General features: G+C 39.6%; 1 protein-coding gene and 1 long non-coding RNA gene across 5 annotated transcripts in view; one reads left to right on the top strand and one right to left on the bottom strand.

Moving 5' to 3' along the window:
• Window positions 1-14,335, bottom strand: part of DCUN1D4 (defective in cullin neddylation 1 domain containing 4) — a 30,681-nt gene extending 16,346 nt beyond the window's left edge. The window contains exons 1-3 of one of the 4 annotated variants that reach the window (XM_020792500.3): window positions 14,179-14,335; window positions 4,383-4,453; window positions 2,084-2,123 (exon numbers count right to left, since the gene is read on the bottom strand). In XM_020792500.3, coding sequence (XP_020648159.2) covers window positions 2,084-2,123; window positions 4,383-4,453; window positions 14,179-14,203 — 136 coding nt within the window. In that variant the 5' untranslated portion in view covers window positions 14,204-14,335. Of the gene's footprint in view, window positions 1-2,083; window positions 2,124-4,382; window positions 4,454-5,992; window positions 6,130-14,178 lie in introns of those variants that run through there. The other 3 variants (XM_073001270.2, XM_078394672.1, XM_078394673.1) reach the window with 3 other exon arrangements.
• Window positions 14,336-14,853: 518 nt separating this feature from the next.
• On the top strand, window positions 14,854-25,987 carry LOC144589613 (uncharacterized). The gene is made up of 2 exons (XR_013545832.1): window positions 14,854-14,984; window positions 25,856-25,987. It is a non-coding gene; the product is annotated as an uncharacterized LOC144589613 (long non-coding RNA).
• The last annotated feature ends 409 nt before the right edge of the window (window positions 25,988-26,396 follow it).

The following is a 26,396-nucleotide window of genomic DNA, read 5'->3' as shown; positions in this document are numbered from 1 at the left end:
CCTCCAGTTCTAGAAAGTGAAGTAAAAACTGCTCTGAAAGTTCTGTGAGGAAATAAATCACAAGTGGTAGATAGGATGCCAACAGAACTATTTCACACTACGGAGACTGAATTTGTCAAAATCCATGCCAACAAATAAAGAAAAGAAAACAATGGCCCCCATACTAGAAACGTTTGATATAGATACCAATCCCCAAGAAAGGAAATGCCAAGGAGTACAATAACTATAGGATCATTACTCTAATTTCCCATGCAAGCAAAGTGATGGTTCAGATGTTACAACAAAAGCTTTTATCTTATATTGATAAAAAAAATGATTGTTGTTCAACTTGGATTCTGTTACGGTCAGCCATAGCATTACCTGTCCGTCACAGCTGGGAGGGAAAATCTCAGCCAATTAGAGAGTGGAGGGTGGTGCAGAGGCGGGAGGAGCTGTGCTATATAAGGTGTGTGTGAGGTGTGAGTGGGTCAGATGGAATATAGATAAGAGATAGGAGATAGCAGATAGATGAGAGATGAGTGTCTGAGCTGCGAGTAGAAGTGATCTTAGTGTCAGTGAGAAAGAGTCTGTGAGAGCTAGTGCCTGAGAAACAGTAATTGATTATTTCTTTAACAGTGATTTACCATTCCTTTCTTTTTGTATTCAATAAACCAAGTTTTTATTTTTCAAAGTTATACTGGCCTGCTGTATGATTCTTTAAGGAATGGTTGGTGGCAGTAAAGAAGAGTGAAGAGTTTTAAAGTGACGTGACGACCTCCCTTTGTGAGTCTTGAGGAAGGCCGTCACAGATTCCAAAAAAGAAAAGGCACTTGAGATCATATTGTAAATATCCACTGGCTACTGGAGCAGACCGAAGAATTTCAGCAGAAAATGAGTCTGTGCATTATAGATAGAGCAAAGCCTTTGACTGTGTGGATTATGGGTAGTTCTGAAAGTGTGTCCCAGCACTTGATTGTCCTGATGCATAACCTGCACTGAGGGCAAAATGTTACAGTTAGGACAGAATACCGAGAGACAAAAATGTTTCCTATAGGCAAAGGTGTCAAGGGTGCATTTTATTTCCTTATAATCCAATATAAAGTTGGATTAGATTCAGATGGAGGAGGAGTGAAAATGGGAGGAAGAAACGTCAATTTAAAATATGCAGATGTCACCATTTTAATGGCAGACAGCAGCAATGACTTGAAACAACTTCTGCTTAGTGAAAGAAAAAAGTGCCAAGTGCAGTTGAACAACAAAGACAAAAATCATGACTACAGAAGAACTACAGAACTTTAATGATGACAATGAAGAAACTGAAATAGCTAGAGACTTTTTATACTTTGGTTCAATCATAATTCCAAATAGAGACTGCAGCCATGAAATCAAAGGCTGAGACTTAAAAGGGCAGAAATGAATGAATTAGAAAAGATTATCAAATGTAAGGGTGTGACACTGGAGACCAAGGTCAAAATCATCAACACTGTTATATCCCTGATCATTATGTACAGGTGTAAAACTGGATAGTGAAGAAGACTGACATTTTAAAAAAATTCCTGATTTATTTGAAATATGATGCTGGAGAAGAGCTTTTCAGATACCTTGTACTGCCAGAAAGACAATCAAGTGGTCCCAGAACAAATCAAGCCTGAACTATCTGGAGGCAAAAATGACAAAAACTGGGGCTGTCATATTTTAGGCACGTCATGAGAAGGCAAGATTTCCTGGAAAAGACAGTAATGTTAGGAAACGCTGAAGGCAGAAAGAAAAGAAGAATAACAAATAAGAGATAGATTGACCCTATAAAGGAACTACAGGCTTGAGTCTACAAGAGATGAGCATGGCTGCTGGGGACAGGGCAGTCTGGAAATCACTCATTCGTAGGGTTTCCTTCCAAGTTTGAGGCAAACTGACGGTATGTTAACAACACAACAACAACATTCTCTAATAGTGAACTTCACAAACTAAATATCATTGTTAATCCTTTGATGGATTACACTTTTCTTTGTACTAACTTCTAGAGAAGAGAAACATGACAGGTTTTCCCTACATCTAACATTTCCAAAAATCTACAATATATTTTTTTATTTAAGGGTTCTTCTACCTGCTTGACGATCGTCTTGACCAGCGTCTTCTGTCAAATTCTGTAAAAAGTTTAAATCAGTACAGTTAACTGGGAGTTTAGCTGTCCCCAAATTGCTTTCAAACACCACTAACTACCCCATTTCATCTTACAGCTTCCTTCCCCTTTCTCTTGTCCTTTGTTAAATTTTAGCTATCTGAAGCTTTGAGGTGCAGGGACCTGTCCTCCTACATCTTCTTGTATAATGGTTTAGTATTGCATAATATTCCACAGAGCTTTCCACAGTATGTCCATTTTTGGTTTTTCAAATTGAGACAAGAAACCTAAGATGAATTTTCTTCCTAAGTTTTAAAAAGATCTGTATCCCACCTTTCTGCAAAAGCTTCCAGGGTGGTTTAATACTGAGGGATTTGCACGAAGACATTTACCACATAAGCCTTCATCTGAGGAAAAAAGTGTGTGAGATCTTCTGTCTTGAGAAGATTCCAGTGTATATACTAATTCTTAAGCATTCAAGAACTCTTACTTCATTATGCCCTTTGAATGCCTTTTAGCAGTCAAAAATATGGGCACCATGTAGCCACTGGACTTCAGATGCAAGTGAGTATGACTAGAAGTAATGCACTCTAGAAAAGACTACAGTACAGTAATCACACAGGGAACAGCAACTTAAGCAGAATATGACAAGAGGGATTTGTTGCAAGTTGGTATAGTAATATGACAAAAATGAGAGCCTCTTAAGCCTTCAGAAACAGGACAAGAAAAAGTTGGTGGAAACATGGTCAATGAAGCAACAGAGACAGAAGTAACTCTTTTAACATCCAGCCACAACTTGAGGTAGTAAAGGACAGTATCTATCAACTGTAAAAACTCTGGTGCTGACTTTCAGCAAGTTTTGGTGGTTCTAACAACAATACATTAGACTGGGACCTGACATATTAACTGTGTGGAAAGTGGATGAATGTGTATCCACAGGTGAAGTCGGAATTTTGCTTTTCTTGAACATCCTTGTGCATGATATTGCTCTACTAAAATTACTGTGGAGAGAAGAAGCATCACTTTTGCCTACCACAGCTAGTCACACCCACTGGGAGAGGGAAGAAGGTACACACCATGACTACAACCATTATGTGGAGGTCTATGTGGGATGTGGTGGTGCTGCGGATTAAATCACAGAAACCTCTGTGCTGCAAGGTCAGAAGACCAGCAGTCGCATGATTGAATTCACACGATGGAGTGAACTCCCGTCACTTGTCTCAGCTCCTGCCAACCTAGCAGTTTGAAAGCATGTCAAAATACGAGTAGATAAAGAGGTACCACCACAGTGGGAAGGTAACAGCATTCCGTGTCTAGTTGTGCTGGCCACGTGACCATGGAAACTGTCTATGGACAAATGCTGGCTCTATGGCTTGGAAACAGGGATGAGCACCGCCCCCTAGAGTCAGACACAACAAGCAGGCAGGGGAAAGTATATGAGCAGGAGAGCTTCATTTCCCCCCTTTGTAAAGATATGCTAAATAGCCTACCTCACTCTTTGTCCTTTCTCCTTGGAAATACGCTAACAATTTTTGTCACCATTATAATAAACAGAGACAATCTGTTTTTTCCATAAAAGAATGGGAAAGAGAAGTGCAGCCATTACAAAATACTTTGTGAACATGAACAAAATACAAATATAGGGTTTCAAATAATTCTCACACATCTACTTTCAAAAGCACAGTCAGTTCGAGAGAATCTGTTAGGAACTGTGTGGTCAGAAATACAAACGAGACATCCAATTAATGCAAGCACACGTGCTTAAAGAAAGCAGTTTAGTCCATACACCATTACCCACAAAAGACAAAACAATAGAATCCAAGTTATAAACAGGTTCTGACCTTTGACACTTCCCTAGATGCCTGCTGTAACGAGTTTGGATCACTTCATAAAGATGAATCCCCTATTGCTCATTAGCTGAACTACTATTTGCTGAATGTTTACAACCATTCTAACATCTCAGAAGTTACAATTATTGACACAGTGTACACGTACAAGCTGCTGAGTGCTTTTCAGGGCAATGAATAAAAGAACAGTGTTACTACTGCAGTGCAAATGTATGGATATGGGGTATGATGGAAGAGATGAATTAGAAGAATACCTGTGAGCTTATGTATAAATGATGTGAAAGTCTGTGAGAAAATGAACAGGGATATGAATGGAAAAGTGAGAACTTAGTGGAACCAATTGCACACAGATTCCCTTTTAAGTAACAGAAGAATACTCAAATATACATTGAAGATTAGTATACTTCACAGATTGGGAAAAATATACAAATTATTACCAGCCTATTAAGAGTATGGTAGATCTTGTGAATATTTGCCAATGTTGATAGATGAGAGTTCAGCTGAAAGTCTAGAAAGAAAGAAAGAAAATATAAAACTTACTAAATACCTTTCAAATGTCTGCAAAAATAAGACTAAAATTAATAAAGAATCTAGCAATACAAAAAAATTAATTTGTGTTGCCTTTTTACTTTTAAAAAAGTCCTCCATTCCAGGAACAGGAATTTGACTAATATATATTAATTTAAGGTATAGCAGTATTTTGCACAAATTCAGTTTAAGTGCAGTCCAGCTAGAAGATCTTAAATCTGATAACTAATAAAAGCCTTACCTTCCATAAATAACAGAACATAAACAACAGAATTACTTTCATATATATTACACCAATATATTTTCCAAAAGCACGTTTACCACAGGGAAGGCAGGCTTTATAATTTATACAGACTCCAAGCACAACTGATAATGTGAAACAAATACAAATATTTATTAGACAACCAAACCATGTTAGATACCCAGAACGAGCAAAATGATCTTTCACGATCTCTAAAAAAACATTTACAAAGCTGTACTTATAGGTTGCTACAGGAATCAGCTTTGGTTTTTTTCTGAAACTAGTTCAAACCATGGTTAGGAGTGTAACAGAATTAAACCTACACATACCCTCAAGCATCAGAGAACTATAGCACAGACCTACACCTTGCTGGCCTCTACAAGACAAGTGCAGTTGCACTAACTTAACTGAGATAATGAGACCCAGGCTATACAAAACTGGGGCACTATGATGCCTGGAATTCTATAGTAATAGTTCATGACAGACAGAGTTGTGCCAACATAATTGACTCCATGGTGACAAGTGTCTCTAGAACCGTGTAGAGACAAGTCATCTAAAGGTACCACCATAAAAGCTTTACATTATTATGTACAAATCACGGGGCAGGGATATTTAGTCCTTGCACACCACTGGCACATCTTCCTGCCACAGCATGAAATTCCTAACAGCAGACATACGGCTTCATGAATTAAATCATTCACTGGCAGAGCTGTTCAGAGTACATTATATCAATTTTATCTGAACATAATCTTTGGATCAGGTCAGTATCTTTATTTTTACACTAGGCCTAAACATCACTTACCCCCCATAAAAGCCATCATTTTATTCTGTAAGGAGATATTTTGCCTGTTCTCAAAATATGTACAAAATGTAACGTGAGGTTTTCTATTTACAGTAATATACACTTATCCATAGCCCTGCAAAAATTGTCTGGAATAAAGTAATATCTGCTGTATGCCCATACGAATTATGAATTAGAGACCCATCTGGCCCCTGTAAGTGAACAGACTGGATATTATTGTTTTAGAATGGTCAGTCAAATTATGACTGACATCATAAAAGAAGTGCTATGACGTTCTACCTAAACTGTTCTCTAAAAGAATATCTTTTCTCTCTATATGAAAGACCATCTGGCTCCTTGAGTAAAATGGATACAACAACTGATACATTATTAGAATCCTATTCAGACAATCTACAAAAGGACTAAAGATGCATGTAAGGAGCATACTATGCTATGCTATGCTATACCCACCCTGTATTGACATTGTCTATACACACCTAAACCAGCCATATCTACAGAAGAGTTCAGCTGGAGACATCTGAATGTCACCTTCAGTTATTTGACCTGTTAGTTCTTCTGGTATCTAATTGAAAGCATTCTACAAGAGTGGAAGCTGATGTATTTCAATCCAAGGCTGGAAAAAAATCAGTCAGTAGTCAGGATTGAAAAGCTAGCATGGTAGATAGAAGTCAAACTGCTTACCACAAAATAAAATGCTCCCCCTCAATAGTTGTTATAAATCCAGTGCTCAAGACCCTTTTAGTGAAATACAGTATATGATTTAGGAGGGAACACATGCCCTGTTAATCAACAGGATTTTAGCCAATGATTAACAGATTAGATGTTGCTTACTATAGTAAATTACAACTAGAGAAGGGCTACTGAATCAAAGAAATTTACAAAGGAGTTGATTCCCAAAATCTCCATTAATTCAATGGACCAATTCTAGCGTGTCTTACTATACTAAGCAACAGGATGCTATGCATGCTACTTGAATCAACCAATCCCTGCACTCAATCGCAACAAAAAGGATTTACTCTCACAATTTCTAATGTCTAACATTAACAAGGTAATTTTGAACCCTATCATCTCAAATTCTGCTTCCAAAATGGCTAGAACCTCTTCAACTGCCCTTGGTATCTGGTAAGCTTATTTATATGCAGAGCTTGTTTTACTAGCAGGAGCCAAAACAGACTGCTTTCTAAAAGAGGCAAATTTAAATGTTCTTTTTTAATTATACATTTTCACTTCTAGAAATAATACACTAGGGCTTGATAACTTCACGTGTCTCTCATTACCACTGCAAACTTCTAAAATAATCAGAAGTAGATTAAAAAGGAATAGAATGCCAAGGCAGTTTAAAAGGAAGCATTTATTCTCAATAGGTACTATGTCTTTGTCTAAGGTTCTTTGATCATAGGCAAATAATTGTTGCAGTAATTTTTACAGTGTTTTAAGGTATATGGGTGACAAGAAGAATAATAAAATAAGAGTAACTTATTCTTTTTCTAATCTAGATTGCTAGTCCTGCCTAGAACTAGCAGAGGTCACTCAAATGAAGCAACAACAAAGAGTGGGGCTTACTCCAATGACCTTCTGATAAGAACATAATACCAAATAAAAAGAACCTAAATATAAGACATGCTTTCACAAATGGGGAATCTAAAAATAATTCACTAGAAAGTTAGAAATTTTAAGGTTTTATACTTATGTGACTGGTCTAAGGACTGTAAATAAACTATTGACACTAGAAAGTTGCGAAATGTTTGACTTTTGTTGTTGTTGTTTAGTCGTTAAGTAAGTTAAATAAGCAGGGAAACAATATACAGCCTGGTCGTACTCCTTTCCCAATTTTGAACCAATCAGTTGTTCCATATCCAGTTCTAACTGTTGCTTCCTGTCCCACATATAGGTTTCTCAGGACATAGATAAGGTGATCAGGCACTCCCATTTCTTTAAGAACTTGCCATAGTTTGCTGTGAGCCACAGGGTCAAAGGATTTTCCATAGTCATGTACTCAATGCTTATAATTCACATCTATTTATAATTTGCATCTATTCACGTGCAGACTGAATCACGAGGATGTACTCAACGAACTATTTCCCTTCAAGATAGTTTGAAAATATCACCTGATTCCAAATGCAGTTGCCAGATATTACCTACACAGTAATCAAATTACATTACAGTACTTTTGCATTAAGCCCTCTCCATTGTCAAAGATGCAGCAGTGGATACAAGGATCAGGGCCTTCTCTATCATGACACCAAGCTATTGGAATATTCTCCAAAGGAAAGGCCAACTAACCATATCTTTACCCACTTTTCAAGAGGCGGTGAGAACCTTTTCATTTTTAAAAGGCTTCAGCCCTTCACTGAATTATTTGAAAGATTGCGGCAAGGTTGGTTTTATTTAAATCAAACTGATTTAAATCATAATTTATAGGATCATAGAATATAAGGCCATGGAAGCCAAAACACCCTACTCAATGAAGGAATCCAAATCAAACCAGATCTGACAGGTGTTTTTCCAATTTTCTCTTGAATGTATACCACTTGTCAAGGTAATCAGTTCAATTGTCATACTGCTCCAACATTTAAGATGTTCCTGATAGTCAGCCCAAATCTAGCTTCCTGTAGCTTGAGACCATTATGCACTCTGGGATGATCAAGAACAAATTCTGCTCCTCCTCTGTATGACTACCTTTGAAGTATTTGAAAATGCTATAATATCTTCCCCTCAGCCTTCTTTTCTCAAGGCTAAACATGCCCAGTTCTTTCAGTCTTTCTGCAAAAGGCCTGTTTTCCAGTCTCCTGATCACCCTTCTTGCCCTCCTCTGAACATGCTCCAGTTTGTTGGCATCCTTCTTAAAGAACGTGTGATGTCCAGAACTGGACACACTATTCTAGATGAGGCCTAAAAACTGCTGAATAGAAGGGGACGAATACCTCATTGGATTTGGAGTACTTCTGTTAATGCGGCCTGAAATAGCATTTGCTCTTTTTGTAGCCACATAGCACTGTGGACTCATATTTAGTTTCTGATCTACAACTATTTCAAAATCCTTCTTACTTGTATTAATTACTGAGCCAAGTATCTCACATCTTGTATCTGCATTTGTTTTTTTCCCCCTACGTGTAGAACTTTGCATTTATTCCTGTTAAAGTTTACTCTGTTGTTTTCACCCTAGTTCTCAACCTATCAAGATATTTTTGAATTTTGTTTCTATTTTCCAAGTTATTAGCTATTCTACCCAATTTTGTGTCATCCACAAATCTGATAAATATCCCCTGCTCTCCCTCATCCAAGTCATTAATAAAAATGTTGAAGAGAACTGGGCCCAGGACTGAGCCTTGGGGTACTCCACTTGTTACCTCCTCTCAGTTTGAGAAGGATCAACAGACTTTGAGTACAAGTCTGTAACCAGCTGTATATCCTCCTAACAGTGGTTCTGTCCATCCCACACCTAGTTAACTTGCTAATCAGAATCCCGTAAGGCACTTTGTCAGAAGCTTTGCTGAAGTCAAGATGTATTGTATCTACAGCACTCCCACTATCTATCAGGGAGGTTACCTGATTAAAAAAAAAATAAGATAGGGTTAGTCTGGCAGGATTTGTTCTTCAGAAATCCATGTTGACTTATAGTTATTACTGCATTGGGAGACAGTAGACTATATTGAGCTGAAATTACCAATCATCCCATTCAATGTACTCTACCTTAATATGCCCATACTGGCAAAGCAACAATAGCAACTTTGTTTGAAAATCCACACTGAATGTTGTTTCTGTCTTCTAAGGCAGTGGTACCCAACCTTGGGCCTCCAGATGTTCTTGGACTACAACTCCCCTAAGCCTTCACACCACCTCTGCTGGCCAGGATTTCTGGGAGTTGAAGTCCAAGAACATCTGGAGGCCCAAGGTTGGGGACCACTGTTCTAAGGTATTATCTATTCCATCCAAATGTTGTGTCATCCACAAATTAGATAAACATTGTCTGAGCCTCCTAATCCAAATAATTTGTGGGGAAAAATGAATAATAATAATAACCATAATTGTTATTATTAATTTGTAAAACTGTTAAAGAGCACCTGGCCCAAGATTGAGCCTTCTGGTACCCTGCCTGTTACCTCCAGCCAGTTTAAGAAGGAACCAGTGATAAGCACTCTCTGAGTACAATTCTGTAACCAACTGTGTATCCACCTGACGGTTGTCCTACCCAATTAGCTTGCTAATGAGGATATCATAAAGCACTTTGTCAAAGGTTTTGCTGAAATCAAGATATATTATGTCTATGGTGCTCCCATCACCTACCCAGAAAGTTACCCAATCAAAAAATTTGATGATAATAATCTGGCAGGAGCTGTTCTTGACAAGCCCTTTTAAATTTTAAAAAAAATCTGATTTCTCTGAGAATTTAAATTAATTTTTTAAAAAAATTTAAATCACAATTTATATAAATTTGATTTTTTACAAATCATTTATCTTTATCCACCCGGGATCGTACTATATTTTTTGTTTTACCTTGCTATTTTAACTACCAGGATTGGTACTGATTTTGATGGTAGGCAATGCTCATGTCTTACAATGACTTACAGTTTTACTTACAGGCTAACAGAATGAGTACATAGCTAATATTCGCTGCCTTACCAAGCATAAACATTTAAAGCAAGGAAAATATTTTTTAAAAAAAAGACACTGGAAACATTCTTCTATTCATTAATGGACTCCACTACTTGACCTAAACAAGTAAACAACATTTCAATTTTGCTTTATAATCACTGTTAGAAAATGCCAGGTAATGTTAGGCAACTTCTCCCGAAGAACCATTTTCTAATTCATACAACTGACTACATAATTGACTCAATTCCTAACAAGATCATGCACGCACACATCCCTCTGAGATTAATCAACACAAAAATATTTTATGAGAAGATATCTGAGGCTGGAGTACCCGGAGGAATTTTTAACCACAACAAATATGTATTAAAGTGGTGTGTCATTAAGGATTATCTGAAAATCTGCAAAGTTTACAATCCCTTGCAAAGAGTAAACTTGTTTCAGAGTCAACACATATAGAATTGGATTGTGTAGAAACAATTTGAAAGCTCAGTTCAGTTCCCACATGTCATACCTAACCATAGCAATTTTGAAGTTGCTTTTTAAAACTACTGATCATTTAAAAAAATCTATATATATTTTAAAAACCTATTCTAAAGACATATGATATCCTATAATATTAGAAACTGACAAAACTCTATTAGCAAATAGAAGCTCATTTGCACAAGGCTGTTTGTTCCACATCTGCACTTCCCAATGCAGTTCCCTGTGCCCCCCCTCCACCAGGACTCTTGAGAGTCAGAAGTTCCACAGGAAAGGCCTGTAACATGACATGATGTGCTGCAGTGGGAACAAGAGTCTTGCAGACACTTCCCCGTCTCACTTTCAGAATCTTTCCACTCCTACTGCACTTCCTTACACAATATGGTAGATTTCTCTTGAGGATCTACACAAGAAGTGTTTTTGCAAAAGGGAGCAGGAAAGGTTTGTCGGGCGGGCAGCCTCAAACTCACTTAACTTTTGCATAGAGCCCACAGTACATTAATTTAGATTTAAAAAAATACAAAACCACAACAAACAGAATTGCAAATTAAGAGACTTTCTCCAAAGAAAATGCTTTGATTTAATACCATGAAGTGATTCAATATAATACCATGAAGTTTTTTTAAATTCTATTTACTAATCTTACAAACATATGGGATTCTAAAAGTATGTTGTAATGGCACCTTAAAGACCAACTACTTAATGTTAGGCATATTTAATTAAAATCAGGTTCCTCAAGTTTAATAGGATTTATTCTTAACAGACATGCATCAAACTGCACTGTTTCCTGTAAAGATGCACGAGATCATACGTACTTGCTTAGGAGTAAGTTGTATTTAACCTGGAAGCACAAGTCACACTGCCAAGTGTATTTTCACAAAAAGTAACTGGCTTCTGTTTGGGCATCTAGGATTTGGCTTTGGTGATACTACCGGTGATTGAGTTCAAGGGTAAAACTATCATTGGCAATGAACTGTCATTTGTTGAATGAAATAAAAAAATCCAAAGTAGCTCCTGTGGAAGAATGTGGTTTAATAAACAAGTTTTGTATTAGCCTCTACCTGCTCCGAAGTACATATAGGACTGCAGTCAAATCAACCAATTTCATCCCTGTGAAAACAGAACTTTGAAAATACAGGAGCCCCCGATTAGAGGGGGAGATTTCAGAATGATCCTGTAAAAGTCTGTTCACGTACTTGCAGGAAAAAGAATGCATGATAGGTATTTTGAGTCCTTGCTTGTGTATGTTATTAGAAAGACTGTGTCCATGTGCACAAACAAATGATGATTTAAAGTCAAGCAAGAGTGCATGTTTGTACAACTGGTTATTATCCAGAATGGGTGTTTGTGTGGATAGATCTCTGACAAGAAGGAGAAAAGGTGATGTGGGAATGATTTGGTTAGAAAACAGAAAAGGGAGGTAGAAAAAGAATAGGGCTTTCATTAACTGTTTTTTTTTTTACTGGTATAGAAAACTATAGCTCCAGAGGAGTTGGATTTCACCTCTGCCTTCTACTCAGGCTTTCAGATATATTAAATATCTTTTTTACTGAGCACACACTCAGTCTATAGCATTCATTTTGTATCCTCAACTTTTCTGTTGGAACACTTTCATAAATTGCTAATGGGCCCAAAAATGTTGCAACAAGTTTACTCAGAAGTCAGGGACTTCCTTCAGACTAAGCATATACAGAATTATAGCCTAAATTAACATATTACAATGAACCCTAAAAAGGGAGAATAATCACATGCTCTTAACTAAATTTATATGCAATTTCATATACTACTTTTTTAACGTGGCAGATTTTTTTTACAACTGACAGTGAAACTATCTGTCTTACATTATTTAGATCTTCAGCAAGAATGTTTCACACATTAGTGAAGAGTTAATTTCATTTACATCATGAGAGCCTACAATATATACAATTTTATATTAATGGAAAATTAGACTGTGCTTGACAAGTATGCTCCAACAAATCAGAAGACAGAGAATGACATTCAACGCAGACGGAGTTGAAAATTCCACTGAAGTCAATGTGATATAGTTTCAGTCAAATATATTTTGGGTGGGGGCACTGCTGCCTTGATTCTGAAGAAAGATGATGATTACGCAACCTGCATTTTAAAACTCACAGATGATCATGGAATTATAAGGTGATCAGGCTAGTAGAGGAGGGAAAGATCACATTGCCTTTTATCAGAAAGCAAGAGTGAGTGATATGTTTATTAGACCACTAAAAATGACAAACAATGGCTGAAATCCTATTGCTTAGATTAGTAAATCACATTAGAGTGAGCCCATTGAATCAGTCCAACATCTTATTAGAAGAGTAACTTTCCTAATATTTTAAAGCAAAGCTGAGAAAGTATGTGTTTAATTTTTAAAAAAAATTTCAATTTTTACGGATTCAACATCAATTCTGCTCTATCTGCAAAAGCAGATAAAGACAAAACTGAATGTTTGTCTCCTGGAAATTGCATTCACTTACAAGATGGACTGTGCAGATCCACACCAAAACTAGCTGACTTAGAAAGCAAGAATCTTTAGGAAAAAATCCAAATGCAGCTATACTTTTTCCCCCTTCCCTGATGTTTCTTCAGAATGCAGACAATGACAGCTGGGCAACAGGGAACTTTGCCCAGTGCAGGCGAAACGCTAGAGAAACAGGGAGACTTAAGCAAGTTAGAAAGCAAAAGATCACACGAATGGAAGCTACAAGACCTCTCCCCCTCTTCCAGTGCTGCCTTTTCCTTCCTCCTTACAAACAGCAGGGTCACTCCCTCATCACATCGGCAGTTCCTGATCCTTCAATATGCCCCACTGTAAGCCAAGCCCCCCACCCACCCACCCACCCACCCACACACACACACACAGAGCCTTTCCAGGAGAAAGGAACTCCTTGACTGGGTTCAGTCTCAAGCTGCACCCTACCAACCCAAACAGTGGGGCGAATGGTGGAAGAGAAAGGAGGAGGGGGCGTGGGGGAGAAAGACAGTTGGCACCGCGCTGCACTCTGGGAGTTGTAGTGCGTCAGCCAATATCGGGCCACACGGGAGACAGGAGTCAGGGACTCAAGTGCCCACAATGCAATGAGAAAGAAAGAAAGAAAGAAAGAAAGAGAGGAGAGAGGGGGTGTTCCTTTCTCTCCTTCACAGCCGGCTCCAGATCCCTAGAGATAAAGGAGCCCCCCCCCCCCCCGCAGCTCCGATTCAATCAGAGGGTGGAGAGACGGCTGAGGGTCTGGAGAGAGAATGGGAGACGTTCCTCTTCCCGCCCCCAGAAGGTACAGAGAGTCATTTCCACCCGGAAGAATCCCCGACCCAAGCTGGGCAAACTGCGTCACAGCCTATCCCCCCCTCCTCCTCCTTCCTCACTATGCCTTTGTGAGCACCACCCCTCTCCTTCGAAAGCCTTTTTCTCCTTGCCTTCTCCCAGGCTATTGCTGCCACCTCTCTCTCTCAACCTCTCCCCTCCCTCCCTCCCTTTCCCTGAGAGGACCATTCTCCTCTCCTCTCCTTCCCTCTGTCGCTCAGGGGACGTCGCGAGCTCCTGTTCCGCGCGACCCTTTTTTTGCTCCCGACTTACTGACAGCGGCAGCATCCGAGTGCATTTTTGTGCAGCAGTAGAACGCGCGCGCACACTGCCCGGCGCGGGCGTTCCGACCGGCTCCCTCAGTGTTCGGCTCTCCTCTCCTCAAAGCAGAGGCCCGCCCCTTCGCACTGCCCACCCGGAGCCGCCATTGGATTGCGCTTCATTTCGCCGCCGGTTCGATGGGACGCTTCGCCTGCCACTCCGCCTGGCACAGCCTACGCTGGCCGCCTCGCCCACCTAGGGACTCCGCCTTTCTCTATTGGCCAATGACTCTGGCATGGTACCGCCTGCTCCTGTAAAGCTATTGGGCTACTGCCGCCGCCGATCATCGGCACCAAGCGCGTGCAAGGGGCGAGCGCAAATCTTGTATGGGTTCTCTCTGTCCGATTGGACGGGGAGAGTTCGAGACCGCGCCCCCTCGCCAACCGATTGGCTAAGACGAGTAGAACTCAATCCATTAATTGTACAGTATTTTTTTTAATTGCTAAGGCACTTAATTCTGTATTCGAGGCACTGTGTTGTAATGCAGACAAAATTTTCCCCAAAATTTATTAAACTCACTCCTTGGTGTGAGATCTTTTATGATAAGCTGAGTGCGCCTGTTCCTCTCCTAGGTTACAATTTCAAACGTTAACATCTTTATTAACGTATCTGGATGAGGAGTGGGAAAGGGGGTACTGATGAACCGAAATGTCTTACCTGAACTTCAGTGTCGCGATTACCTGTAGATGGCACTCATGGCTTTCACAGCTGACACTGCTTTCCTATACAGCTGTCCAAAATAGAACTCTGCGTCAGAGGTATCGTATGCCATGAGCGATAGTTGCTGTAGATCAGGGCCGGGCAATTAAATCTGAACTGTGTTCAGGGGCTGAACCAACTTTACTTAAAAATAAAATGAAACAGTGATGATTGTTTTTATTTTAAACTTGTTAATCTTCACAAATACTAAAGAGTTTTTTTTGCAGTATGTTAAAGATAAGCAACTGATCAACTTTAGACAAAAAGCTATAAATGGTTTTGATGTTCAAATCTGTCCGCTAGCTACTTTTACCATCTGTTTTTACCTCTTCAGATAATGAAAGGCCTAGGCATGTGACCGCTTCCATTTAAAATATCATAATAGTGGCCGTGTTCCCACTTTAAAGATTATGCAGTTAGATTTTTAGGCTGTCTGACTCAGCTAGAAATATTTGCATGAATTTCATGTATTTATTTTTTCCTGAGGGCTCTTAAGAGAGTTTTGCAGAAATAACGTAGAGCGCTTTGGGATCTTATAAAGTTTATGACGTAATATAAAGAAACACATTTATTGTGGCATTAGTTTGTGCAAGTGGCAGCACAACCAGCGGCTTTTGGAAATCTGCTATCCTGGTTGTAAACTGCATGTTTTATTATAACATTAGCTTTTGTGAGCTAGTGCCTGCTCCATGAAATGTCTCCTACAATAAAAATGCTTTTTGTAGGCTAGATACACACAAAGGTGAAAAAAAATAGTTATGAGGGAAGAAGAAAACATTTGTAAAGAATTACATATGCACCTTATTTTATGTATTCAATAACCTCTCAGCCCTGCATTTTGACATGTAATGTTAGATTCCCTCCATCTGGAATAACTCCGAACATGTACTTGATGAATTTGAAAATAATAATACACATCAGTTCCAGCCTATAAAAGTTTGAATGTGGAACACAAAGTTGCCTGACAGAATTCAACTGTGACTGCTCCGTTAGTATGCATGCCAACAAGCATGGAATTGCCAGAGGCAACACCTCTGTGCTTGCAGTTGATTAGCACACTAAATGCAACACAGCAAGCTGTGCTTGGTGTCATTCAGGCTGGACAAGGAGGTAATATAAAGAATGTTCAACCCCTAATTGACCAGCCAACTTTTTCTACAACATTACCCATCAGGGAGTTTGAAATGTATTGCTTTCCTTTCCTTTGATTTATTATAGACATCTCAGAACTTACTTTTGCGAGGGGTGTCCTCCTGCACCTTAATTATGAACAGTACCAGCAGGCAGTGGATTTGGCTGCAGGTGTGTTCTTGAACCAACCTTTAAGACAAGGAAAGGTGGGGAAGGAATCCCTCTTTGCCCTCTCCTGTCTTCTCCTGCATTTGGGAGAAAGTTGTCTAATTATTTAAGTACATCTGTGTGTTTTGTCATTTAGTCATGTCCGACTCTTCGTGACCCCATGGACCAGAGAATGCCAGGCTCTTCCACTTACTCCCGGAGTTGTGTCAAATTCATGTTGGTTGCTTCGATGACACTGTCCAAACATTTCATCCTCGGTTGTCCCCTTCTCCTCTTATCTTCACACTTCCCCAACATCAAGGTCTTTTCCAAGGAGTCCTCTCTTCTCTCATCTGCCATCCCCTTCTCCTCTTGCCTTCACACTTTCCCAACATCAGGATCTTTTCCAGGGAGTCTTCTCTTCTCATGAGATGGCCAAAGTATTGGAGCCTCAGCTTCAGGATCTGTCCTTCCAATAAGCACTCAGGGTTGATTTCCTTTAGAATTGATAGGTTTGTTCTCCTTGCAGTCCAGGGGACTCTCAAGAGCCCCCTCCATCTACCTTATAAGCACATCAACAAAGCTCTAATACAATCTTTAAAAATTGATTTCCTTCTTCAGCCCCTCCATCAAGAAGCAGAGAAAGTGTTTAATTTTACCATATCCTGAAGTGACCATCTTCTTCACAATATAGCAAATTGATGACCGAAGGAGCCTCAGCAGGTGAAGGCTCGCTTTGGTTTGTTTCCAGCAACTGCGCGCATGGAAAACAAACCAAAATGGAGTGATCCTGCCCACATCAAAAAGTAGGAGCCCCTGAGAGGGACCCAGAAAGATGCAGACAGGAACGCTCCGGGTATGGACTGGTTCACTACAGGATTACAATGGTGCCTCGCTTGACGATTACCTCATCAGACGAGGAAATCACTTGACAATTAGTTTTTTGCGATCGCTAAACGATCGCTAAACGATGATTCAATGGGGTTTTTCCGTTTTACGACGATCGGTTTCACGACGATCTGTTTCGTGAACCGATTTTTCGCTTAACAACAATCAAAAACAGCTGATTGTTGGGTTTCAAAATGGCCACCTGCTGTGCTTTAGGACAGATTCCTCACATTACAGGCACCAGAAAATGGCCGCCCTATGGAGGATCTTCGCTGGACGCTGAGGTATTTCGGCCATTGGAACACATTGAACCGGTTTTCAATGCATTTCAGTGGGCTTTTTCGTTTTGCTTGACGAGGATTTCGCTTAACAGTGAATTATCCCCGTCAAGTGAGGCACCACTGTCTATCATACAATCACTGGAAAAAGGTTTGAACCAACCTGTCCCCACAATGGACCAAACAGCAAGCTAAATGCCATCTGATTGCACCCTGAGTCCAAATGTTTTATTTTCAGTCCCCCCTTTTAATGATACCTAGCATGGAATTGGCCTTCTTCACTGCCACTGCTTACTGTGTTGACACTTTCATTGAGCTGTCCACCAGCACACCAAGATCTCGTTCCTGATCCGTCACGGACAGCTCAGAACCCATTAGCCGATTGTCACAATTCCCACATGGCCTCTGCTTGTTTCACCAAACAAAGAGCTCATGCTACGTGCCCCTTAGCTGCCACCAGTTGATTACATCAACATTACCTATTATTAACGATAGATGTCCAGGTCATATGTCATTTTAAAAGAACCAAATAGAAATTGTTTATTGATACAGGTGTTGACAGATCAAGCAATGTTGTTAGCCCTTAAACAAACATTCTCCTTTATCCACTCTCAACCACCACTCTCCTGCCCAAACTCCAAAACTCTCTCAATCTTCTCTCTGAGTCTAAACCCTATCTAAATCCTCCTCCTCCTCCTGAGTCTCTTAAATCTCGTGACACCATCCTTCCAGCACTCCCATTGGTCTATGCAAATATCATATGAATATTCATGACCTGGGTGGATGCCACATCGATAAATAAAGTTTTGAATTTTTTGCCCCAGTGTGCATTACTTTACATTTTCTTATTTTGAAATGTATTTGCCATTCTCCCAGTTTGGAGAGATCCTTCTGGAGATTTTCACAATTCCTTCTGGTCTTCTCCACCCGGAAAAGTTTCATGTCATCTGCAAACTTGGTCACCTCACTGCTTTTCCCTGTCTCCAGGTCATTTATTAACAGGTTGAAAAGCACTGGTCCCAGGACAGATCTCTGGGGCACACCGCTCTTCATTTCTCTTCATTGTGAAAATTGCCCATTGACACCTACTCTCTGTTTCCTGGTTCTCAGCCAATTCTCAATCCATAAGAAGACCTGCCCTCTTATCCCCTGACTGTGGAGTTTTCTCAGCAGCCTTTGGTGAGGGACCACATCAAACGGCTTCTGTAAATCCAGAGAGACAATATCCACTGTTTATCCTGCACCCACATGCCTGTTGTTGACCTTTACAACGAATTCTAAAAGGTTTGTGAAGCAAGACTTACCCTTACAGAAGCCATGCTGCTTTTCCCTCAGCAAGGCTTCTTCTTCTATGTGTTTTAAGATTTTATCTTGGATGAGGCTTTCCACCATCTTCCCTGGAACGGGCATTAAGCTAACCAGCCTGTAGTTTCCCTGGTCCCCCCCCCCTTTTCCTTTTTAAATATTGGTGTGCTACCCTCCAGTCCCCTGGCACTGTGGCTGACTTAAGGGACACATTGTATATTTTAGTTTAGAGATCAGAAACTTCATTCCTTAGTTCCTTAATAACCCCTGGGTGGATGCCATCTGGGCCCAGTGACTTATTGATCTTCAATTTATCAATTAGGTCTGTGGGGGAAGGATCATACTTCCAACCCACATCAGTCTGAGCAACACATCTTGTTTGCATGAGTCCATCGTTGCCTTGTGCAAACTCAGAGTTCAACCCAGGGCACACCCAAATATTTTTCTGCTGCTGTCACTTGCATTGGATTTCAGGAAATGTTTAAATTAGAAAAGTTAAGGTTGCCCTAGATAGGTTTCGATCCGACTGAAGCCTGGTCAACATAATTTATCTTTTTCATTGACAAAACCTTTGAGAACTTTCCAAAGAACCTTAACATTTCTTGGACTGCAGACTAAAAAGTGCATCTATAGAGGAAATTCACCAGCATCATTGACAATGTTTTATTAAATTTATTTTTTAACATTCATATGAAATACTTATAACCCTCCTCTTTTTTGCAGATAATCTAGAATTTGTCAACAAGTACAAAGAGATAAAGTAGAAATAAAACTTTAGCAATATAATAATAACTGAAACCACAGTTTGGAACTGCAGCATAGAAGTGTCTTCCCTATCCTCTTAGGTTGAATAGCAGAAAAAAAAAACAGAAAATTTGGCAAATGGGCAAGGAGAGAATGTTTCAAAGGCAAAATGCCATAAATGAATAGGTCAGTTCCTTGTTATCACTTTAGAAGTGCTTAAAGAATTAATGCTTCTGGCCTAGGAGGCTGTCTTCTTCTCTACAGACTTCTTATGTTAAACATTATAAAAGGCACCACATTTTTCCAGTGCTCTCTTTGGCCTATGCCCTGGCACGTTAAACACTTCGCAAAAAGTGGATGGGGAAAGCAGCTTTTTGAAAAGAACGTGGAGGGGGAAAGCACTTTCCTCACAAGAAAGTGGAGGGGGAAGGCAGGAATCAAAGTGCTTTGATCCCTGCCTTCCCCCTCCACTTTCTTGCAAAGAAAGAAATTCTGGGTTAGAAAAGTGGGGGGACATCTTATACATGGGGGTGTCTTATACATGGAAAAATATGATAATCCTTGTTCTGTGGTGCGGCTCCAACAAATGGTTTCAGACACTGACTGCTCCAAAGCTGGTTCAGAACTGAGTTATACTGCTACTCCCACTAAATGCTTAGACTTTCCTAATTCATCCCTCTAATCTGTTTATCATCTCTAATTATCTGTGCCAATAATTCAATTATCATTGTAAATAGTACTGGAGACAAGGGGCAACCTTGTCTTGTACCTCGGCCTAGGTATATTGTCTCAGTTATACCATCATTAACTATAACTCTGGCTTTAGTCTGTGAATAAAGTTGGTGGATTATCTGCCTAAAAACAGGTCCAAACCCAAAATAATTAATTAACATTTTTAACGAATCTCATTCCACTGAATCAAATACTTTGAATATATCTAACGATATTACTCCAGCTTTAGAATTAGTTTCTTTAGCTAGGTGCATTATATTAAGTGCCGTTCTCATTAAATCTGACATTTGCCTACCTGATATAAATCCATTTTGATCTTTTTCAATATATTTCCCCATAAAACTATTCAATCTCTTTCCCATTATTGCTATTTCTTAGCATCTTGATTTATCAGTGATATAGGTCTATATGCTTCCATATTTGTAGGATTTTTATCTGGTTTCAATATTAAAACAATGAGTGATTCAATGATAGTGGGATTTCTTCTCCCATTAATATCTTATTAAATAACTCTTTTAATTTTAGTATAAGAATATTTTAAATACCTTATAATACTCAGGACCTAATCCATCTGTTCCAGGCGTCTTTCCTGCCTTTAAATTATTTATAATATCCTCTATTTCTTTATCCATAATCAACTGTTCTATTTTCTGACAATTTCTTATTAAAATTATTTTTATATACTCTTCAATTTTTATTATGGAATGATTTTTACTAGTATATAAGGTTTTATAAAATGGTTGAAAAGCTTCCAATTTCTCCTTCATTTTATTACATCTTTTTCCATTCGTATCTTGTATTAAACCTATATTACTTTTATTCTTTTTTATAGAAAACGCTTTAGCTAGTAACTTAGAATTCTTATAACCATATTCAAAAAAGTTTATTTTTAAGTAAATTAAATTTCTTTGTACAGTACCTTTTCCAAATGAATTCCTTCCAATCAGTAGCAGTGGTCCCCAACCTTTTCCCAACTGTGGACTGGTTGGGGAGTGCGCAGGGGGTGGAGCTCGCTTATGCGCATTTCGTGCTCATGGGGAGGCGCTTGTGTGCATGCGCACAGCAGTGTTCGCAGGGGGCGGAACACACTCGTGTGCATGCGCACATAGCTCTCATGGAGGGGCACTCGGACGCATGCACATGTTGTGCTAGCAGGGGACAGGGCACATGCACTCGATGGTGCTCATGGGGGGGTCGCTCACAGGGGGGTGAGGAGATCTGTGTCCACAGCCTGGTCCTGGATAGGCCACGGACCGCTGCCAGGTCGTGGACCGGTGCCTGGAAACCTCTGGTCAGTAGGGTTACCAGGTCAGCAATAATCCATTCACTGGCAGACCTAAGACTACAGGGCCTATATGATGTCACAGATGAGGGACAAGTAAGCATTGAGAGGGGGGCAGAATTTTTCTGGGTTAGCTGAAATAAGCATTAGAGGAAATGGAAAATGGGCCCAGAATCTGGGGGAAACTCCATTATCCAAATAACATGGCAACTTGGAACAAGACAGGGAAAAAGCTATTTTTAGCACCTGGCCAGGCAGCAAGAAGGTACCCAGCAGCTAAAGCAGTTGCTATTATTCCTGCCTCGTACTACGTACAACATATTTGACCCATAGGGAGTTTTCCCAGGCCTACATTGGTAGTTAAAAATACAGATTTATCTCTTATCCAGGTTTGCAACAATTCAGGTATGAGCTGAAAGCACCATGCAGTTTGAGAAAATAAGGTGTTTCAATGTGTCTGTTGGCTTTCCACAAATTTATAGACATAGTGATAGCAAAATAAAACACCTGAAAGTCCACGAGAGATGACATGGGATACTTCTGCCACTATGAATTGTTTGCCAAGTACCAACCAAGTGAAAACCCATGCTTATCTCACCATATAGTGCCGTAAAGGATTTTAGCAATTCCTTCTCTTCCGATACTTGAAAGATATCTGTGTCTTTTGATGGATATGCTGATTGCTGTTTCCCACGTTGATACATGCCATGTTCGGAGAACTGACCATCTTCAAAATTAATATGATTGCAGAGACCAGTACATTTTGATTGAATTTTTGAATCTTTATGTAATAGGCATGTCTGTGTGATGTTCTTGAAGAATCTCATCACAACCAAACCTGCCCTCAGGAGTTCATTCTTATGACCATATACAGCCCCCGTGATCTGCCAATTCCTAAAAGTCACCACTGTACGTGTGTTGAAATAGTCTGCAGACAAATATTCAGTGTGCATTATATCCTTTATGGTGATCTCTGGAATGACTGGATGTAATTGCTGCAAAAGATGGATTTTACTTTTAAGCTGGGAGAGTCTACCTTTGGGCTTTGAAAGAGTTAAAAAAGCCAGCTTTTCCCGATTTAGAATCATTTCCCATTGTGGTGCTGCTGCTAGTTTGCTTCCCTCTTGGTTAGAATTGGACCTCTCAGCTGCTAAACCCAGTTCCTTATGGGGGATTTGCTTCTGTGGGTCTTGCGCAACATCTTCCTTGTTTATTGATTTACTTGGCATGTTTGTGGACACAACTGGTCCCGAATTATTGGATGATACAGGACAAACCTGATCAGGCTGATGTATGTCATGCTTAGGGTCTCCCCGTGGAGGTGATTTGAGTGAGTTTTGTGTACAGTTGTCCAGGAGTCTAAAAAGTCTTTGGAAGTTCATTTTCTTGGAATTCCCTGGATGCTGGGTCTGTTCTTCCCTTTTTCAATTTTTAGAAATATTTTTACAGTGGTACCTCACAAGACGATGACCCCGCTAAACAATGAATCCGCATAACAATGACTTTTTGCAATTGCTATAGCGATTCACAAAACAGTCATTCCAATGGGGGATTTTCGCTTGACACCGATTTGGTCCGTGCTTTGCGAACCGTTTGTTCACAAGACGATTTTTACAGCTGATCATCGGCTTCGCAAAATGGCTGCCCTCTGTTTTCCGGACTCATGTTTTGCAGGACAGCCATTTTTACAGCTGATCAGCGCTCACAAAATGGCTTCCCTATGGGTGATCTTCGCTGGACGACGAGGTATTTTCCCTATTTGAATGCATTAAAAGGGTTTCAATGCATTACAATGGGGAAATGGATTTCGTATGATGATTGCGCTAAACAGTGATTTCAATGGGACGGATTATCGTCATCATGTGGGGCACCACTGTACTCTTCTTGCCAGTTTGTTGTTGGTGCTTCTTGAAACTCTTTCCCTTACTACAGTTGATCTTTCTGTGACTTACTTTATTGTGATTCTCATGTTCCAATGGTTTCATTCTGATTCGTACAGTGCAATCCTCCATGCCTCAAGCATATCTCAGCCATTGTGCTTAGCAGCCCTTGGCACCCTGACAGGAATTGTTTTATTGCCTCCAATTCTTTGGATAGTAAACTAATACTTTTCATAAACAATTTTTCTCTTGGGGCTTCCAATCCCTCTGCAGCAGCCTCTGCTCCCTTTTCTGAGATGGGGCTGAAGGCAGCCTTTGTTCTCTCATTAATTTCATCTCTCACCATCCTAGAGTTAGACCGTGTGTCTTGGTTCTTCCACATTTCTGGCAATTCAATATTAGCATCTTGGGGGGATTCTAATTCTACCTCCTGTCTTATCTCCCCTTCCATATTTACAGAAATATACCTTATATCATTCCCAAGAGTTGTAGCGAACGCCACAGTTGTATATTCCAGGCTTTCAGCTTGAGCAATTTCCATTGCCAAGTTCTCATTGATTTGCATTTCCAGTTTGCCCCAAGAGTAATCTACTGACCAGTCCAGATTGTTGATATAACTGGTAGGTACATCAGAGTTATCCAAGGAATCAGTATCCGCAGTGGGTTTTCCCTTTTTGTTTTTATAGGGAAGAAGGCTGAGATTTTTGTTTGTCTTTTCCTCTGTGGCAATTCAAGTGGTTTTGGGGGTGAGGTCCCCAGCAACTTGCAACCCTGCCTTGTGAGAACCATAATAGCTGGTTTAAATTCCCTAATCTGAAAACCCAGTGTCCTGAGTGCTTCTCAGAAAAAAAATATCCTGGCTGTCTGTTCACTAGCTTAACAAGTAAAATGTTACTTATCTTGTCTACCTTCTTGTGTTAGGGATCCTCTTCCAACAAGCCCTCTGAAAAAGCTCCAAGGTTCCGAGTTAAAATAGATTATAAAATGTAAAAACTCAAGAGTTCAGTTCCAATTTAAATAAAAGTGAATAAATAAGTCTTCCAGCTCTATGTTATGGCTGAATGCAGCTGTTATTGTTGTTTGAGAGTGAGATAAGACTGAAGCTAATCTCTGCGTCCTTCTCCTTCGGCCCGCTTGGGAGCCAAACTCCCTAGGATCTTATTGCGACTCCAAAAAAGTTTTAAAAGACTTGCCGAAACCAAGATTAAAAGATGAATGTTGGAGCAATTAAAACTTAAAAAACATAAACTGTTTAAATTATTTAAAACTATTTGAAACTGATTAAACTACTTAAAACAGAAGCAAGGAGACACAAACGCTGCTCCACCCCACAGCCCATACTTAAAAAAACAGTAAATGGGTGCTTAAAATGAGACAACTTGGCTGATAAGACAATGCAGTGTTTTACAACAAGCACTAATATCATAAATGACTAGAGCATGGCAAATGTGTGGAATCTGCCCTACAGCCTGAACAAAAGGCCCTCATTCATGGAAATGTCACTTCAATGGTGGCAATGGGGCAGAAAAGGTTACTTGAGGACAAGGACTCAAGAGACATGGCACAAGGACTGGGCAAGCCATTTCCAATGGATCAACCAGCTGGAGTAGCTTCAGCAATGCTTGGAGGTTACATGGCACAGCCATAAATTCCTTGCATGTAAATACATAAAGCAAATAAAACAGAAAATGCAGGCTACATAACAGTGCATGTTACAATAAGGAGTTGTGAAGACAGTTGGCTGCAGTCCTACTTGCTTGTCATGGTGACCTAGCTTTCCAAGCATTTAGCAAGCTTTCAAAATGTACAGAGATACATTGTTTCTACTATCTCTTGGTTGTACCTTAGTTCTTTTGGTTTGTAATCAGGATAAAATGGGGATGAGGAAAAGTGATATTTATGTAAAGTATATGCCACCTTCAACTCATTATAGGAAAAAGTGGGAAAGAAATATAATAAATAAATAAATGTAACAATATTTTTAAAAAAATGGAACAGGAAAAGATGATTACATCTATTACTTTCTTAGTACAGTACACAGTTTATTTAATTATCCTATGAGTCACAATAGTATACCTGTTATCTTTCCTTCCTTTCTTTTTCCTTTTTTCCTATAGAGTTTATTATGTGTGGATAATAAAGGGGCCACAGTTAAAGTCTCCTTGCCATATCCACCACTCTCTCATAATCCAAAACTAACCTTTTCTCTCCAATGGTGATGCTACTTTAAATCTAGAGAGTGCAACAGAAGTACAGTAGAGTCCACTGAACAAAATGGGAGTTATGTCTGAGAAGACAGGTATACAATAGTGCTACGGTAATCACATGAAATTAACATGATCAATTCAGTTGGTCCATAAGATAGAGTAACACAGATATGCCTGGGTCTTAAATAAGAATTTATGGTCACACAGTTCTGTTGTTGTTTCTCTGCTTCTTAAAAATGTATTGATGTGTCAACTTTTTAGCTAGCTTGCTTAAAGTACTTCGGTATGCTCATGTAAAAGTTATGATTTAGCTCATAATTGTGTCCTTCTTTGTAGGATCTAAATCTAAGAAGAGATAAGGAGTAAGAAAATGTTCTCAATATGCCACAGATACATACTCATTCTTTTCAAAGGATGCAGTAGAGACTAAATTAGTTTAAATAAATCATATTTCCCTTTCTATCCCCACTATGCCAGTATAAATTTCACAGGTGTTTGTCACATGAATCTTTCTATCTTTGCACAGTTACCAGAGGCAAATGATACTATCCTACATACTGTTACTTTGGAGTGCAGTCCACTGTATTCAGTCAGGCTTACATCCAAACAGATATTATAGGGTGGCATATCAGGCCAACATGCACTATAACCCTGTATTTACAGGGCTGCACCAGAAAGCTGACTGACAGTGCAACCATGCTGTAATTTATTCCAGGGTTTGTATCAGAGTTGGCATGGTTAAAATTGAAGTATTGACTGGCAAGTATGCAGTGTAAAGCTAAGCACTGGCAAGTATGCAGTGTAAAACTAAGCACAGGGAAGCCCAGTCTTTCTCCATGGGCGCTTTTTGTTGTTGTTGTTCCTTTTTATTCAGTCA

Source organism: Pogona vitticeps, chromosome 5, assembly GCF_051106095.1.
Source record: "Pogona vitticeps strain Pit_001003342236 chromosome 5, PviZW2.1, whole genome shotgun sequence".
Lineage (NCBI taxonomy): Eukaryota > Metazoa > Chordata > Lepidosauria > Squamata > Agamidae > Pogona > Pogona vitticeps.
This window is presented reverse-complemented; position numbering and strand designations above follow the sequence as displayed.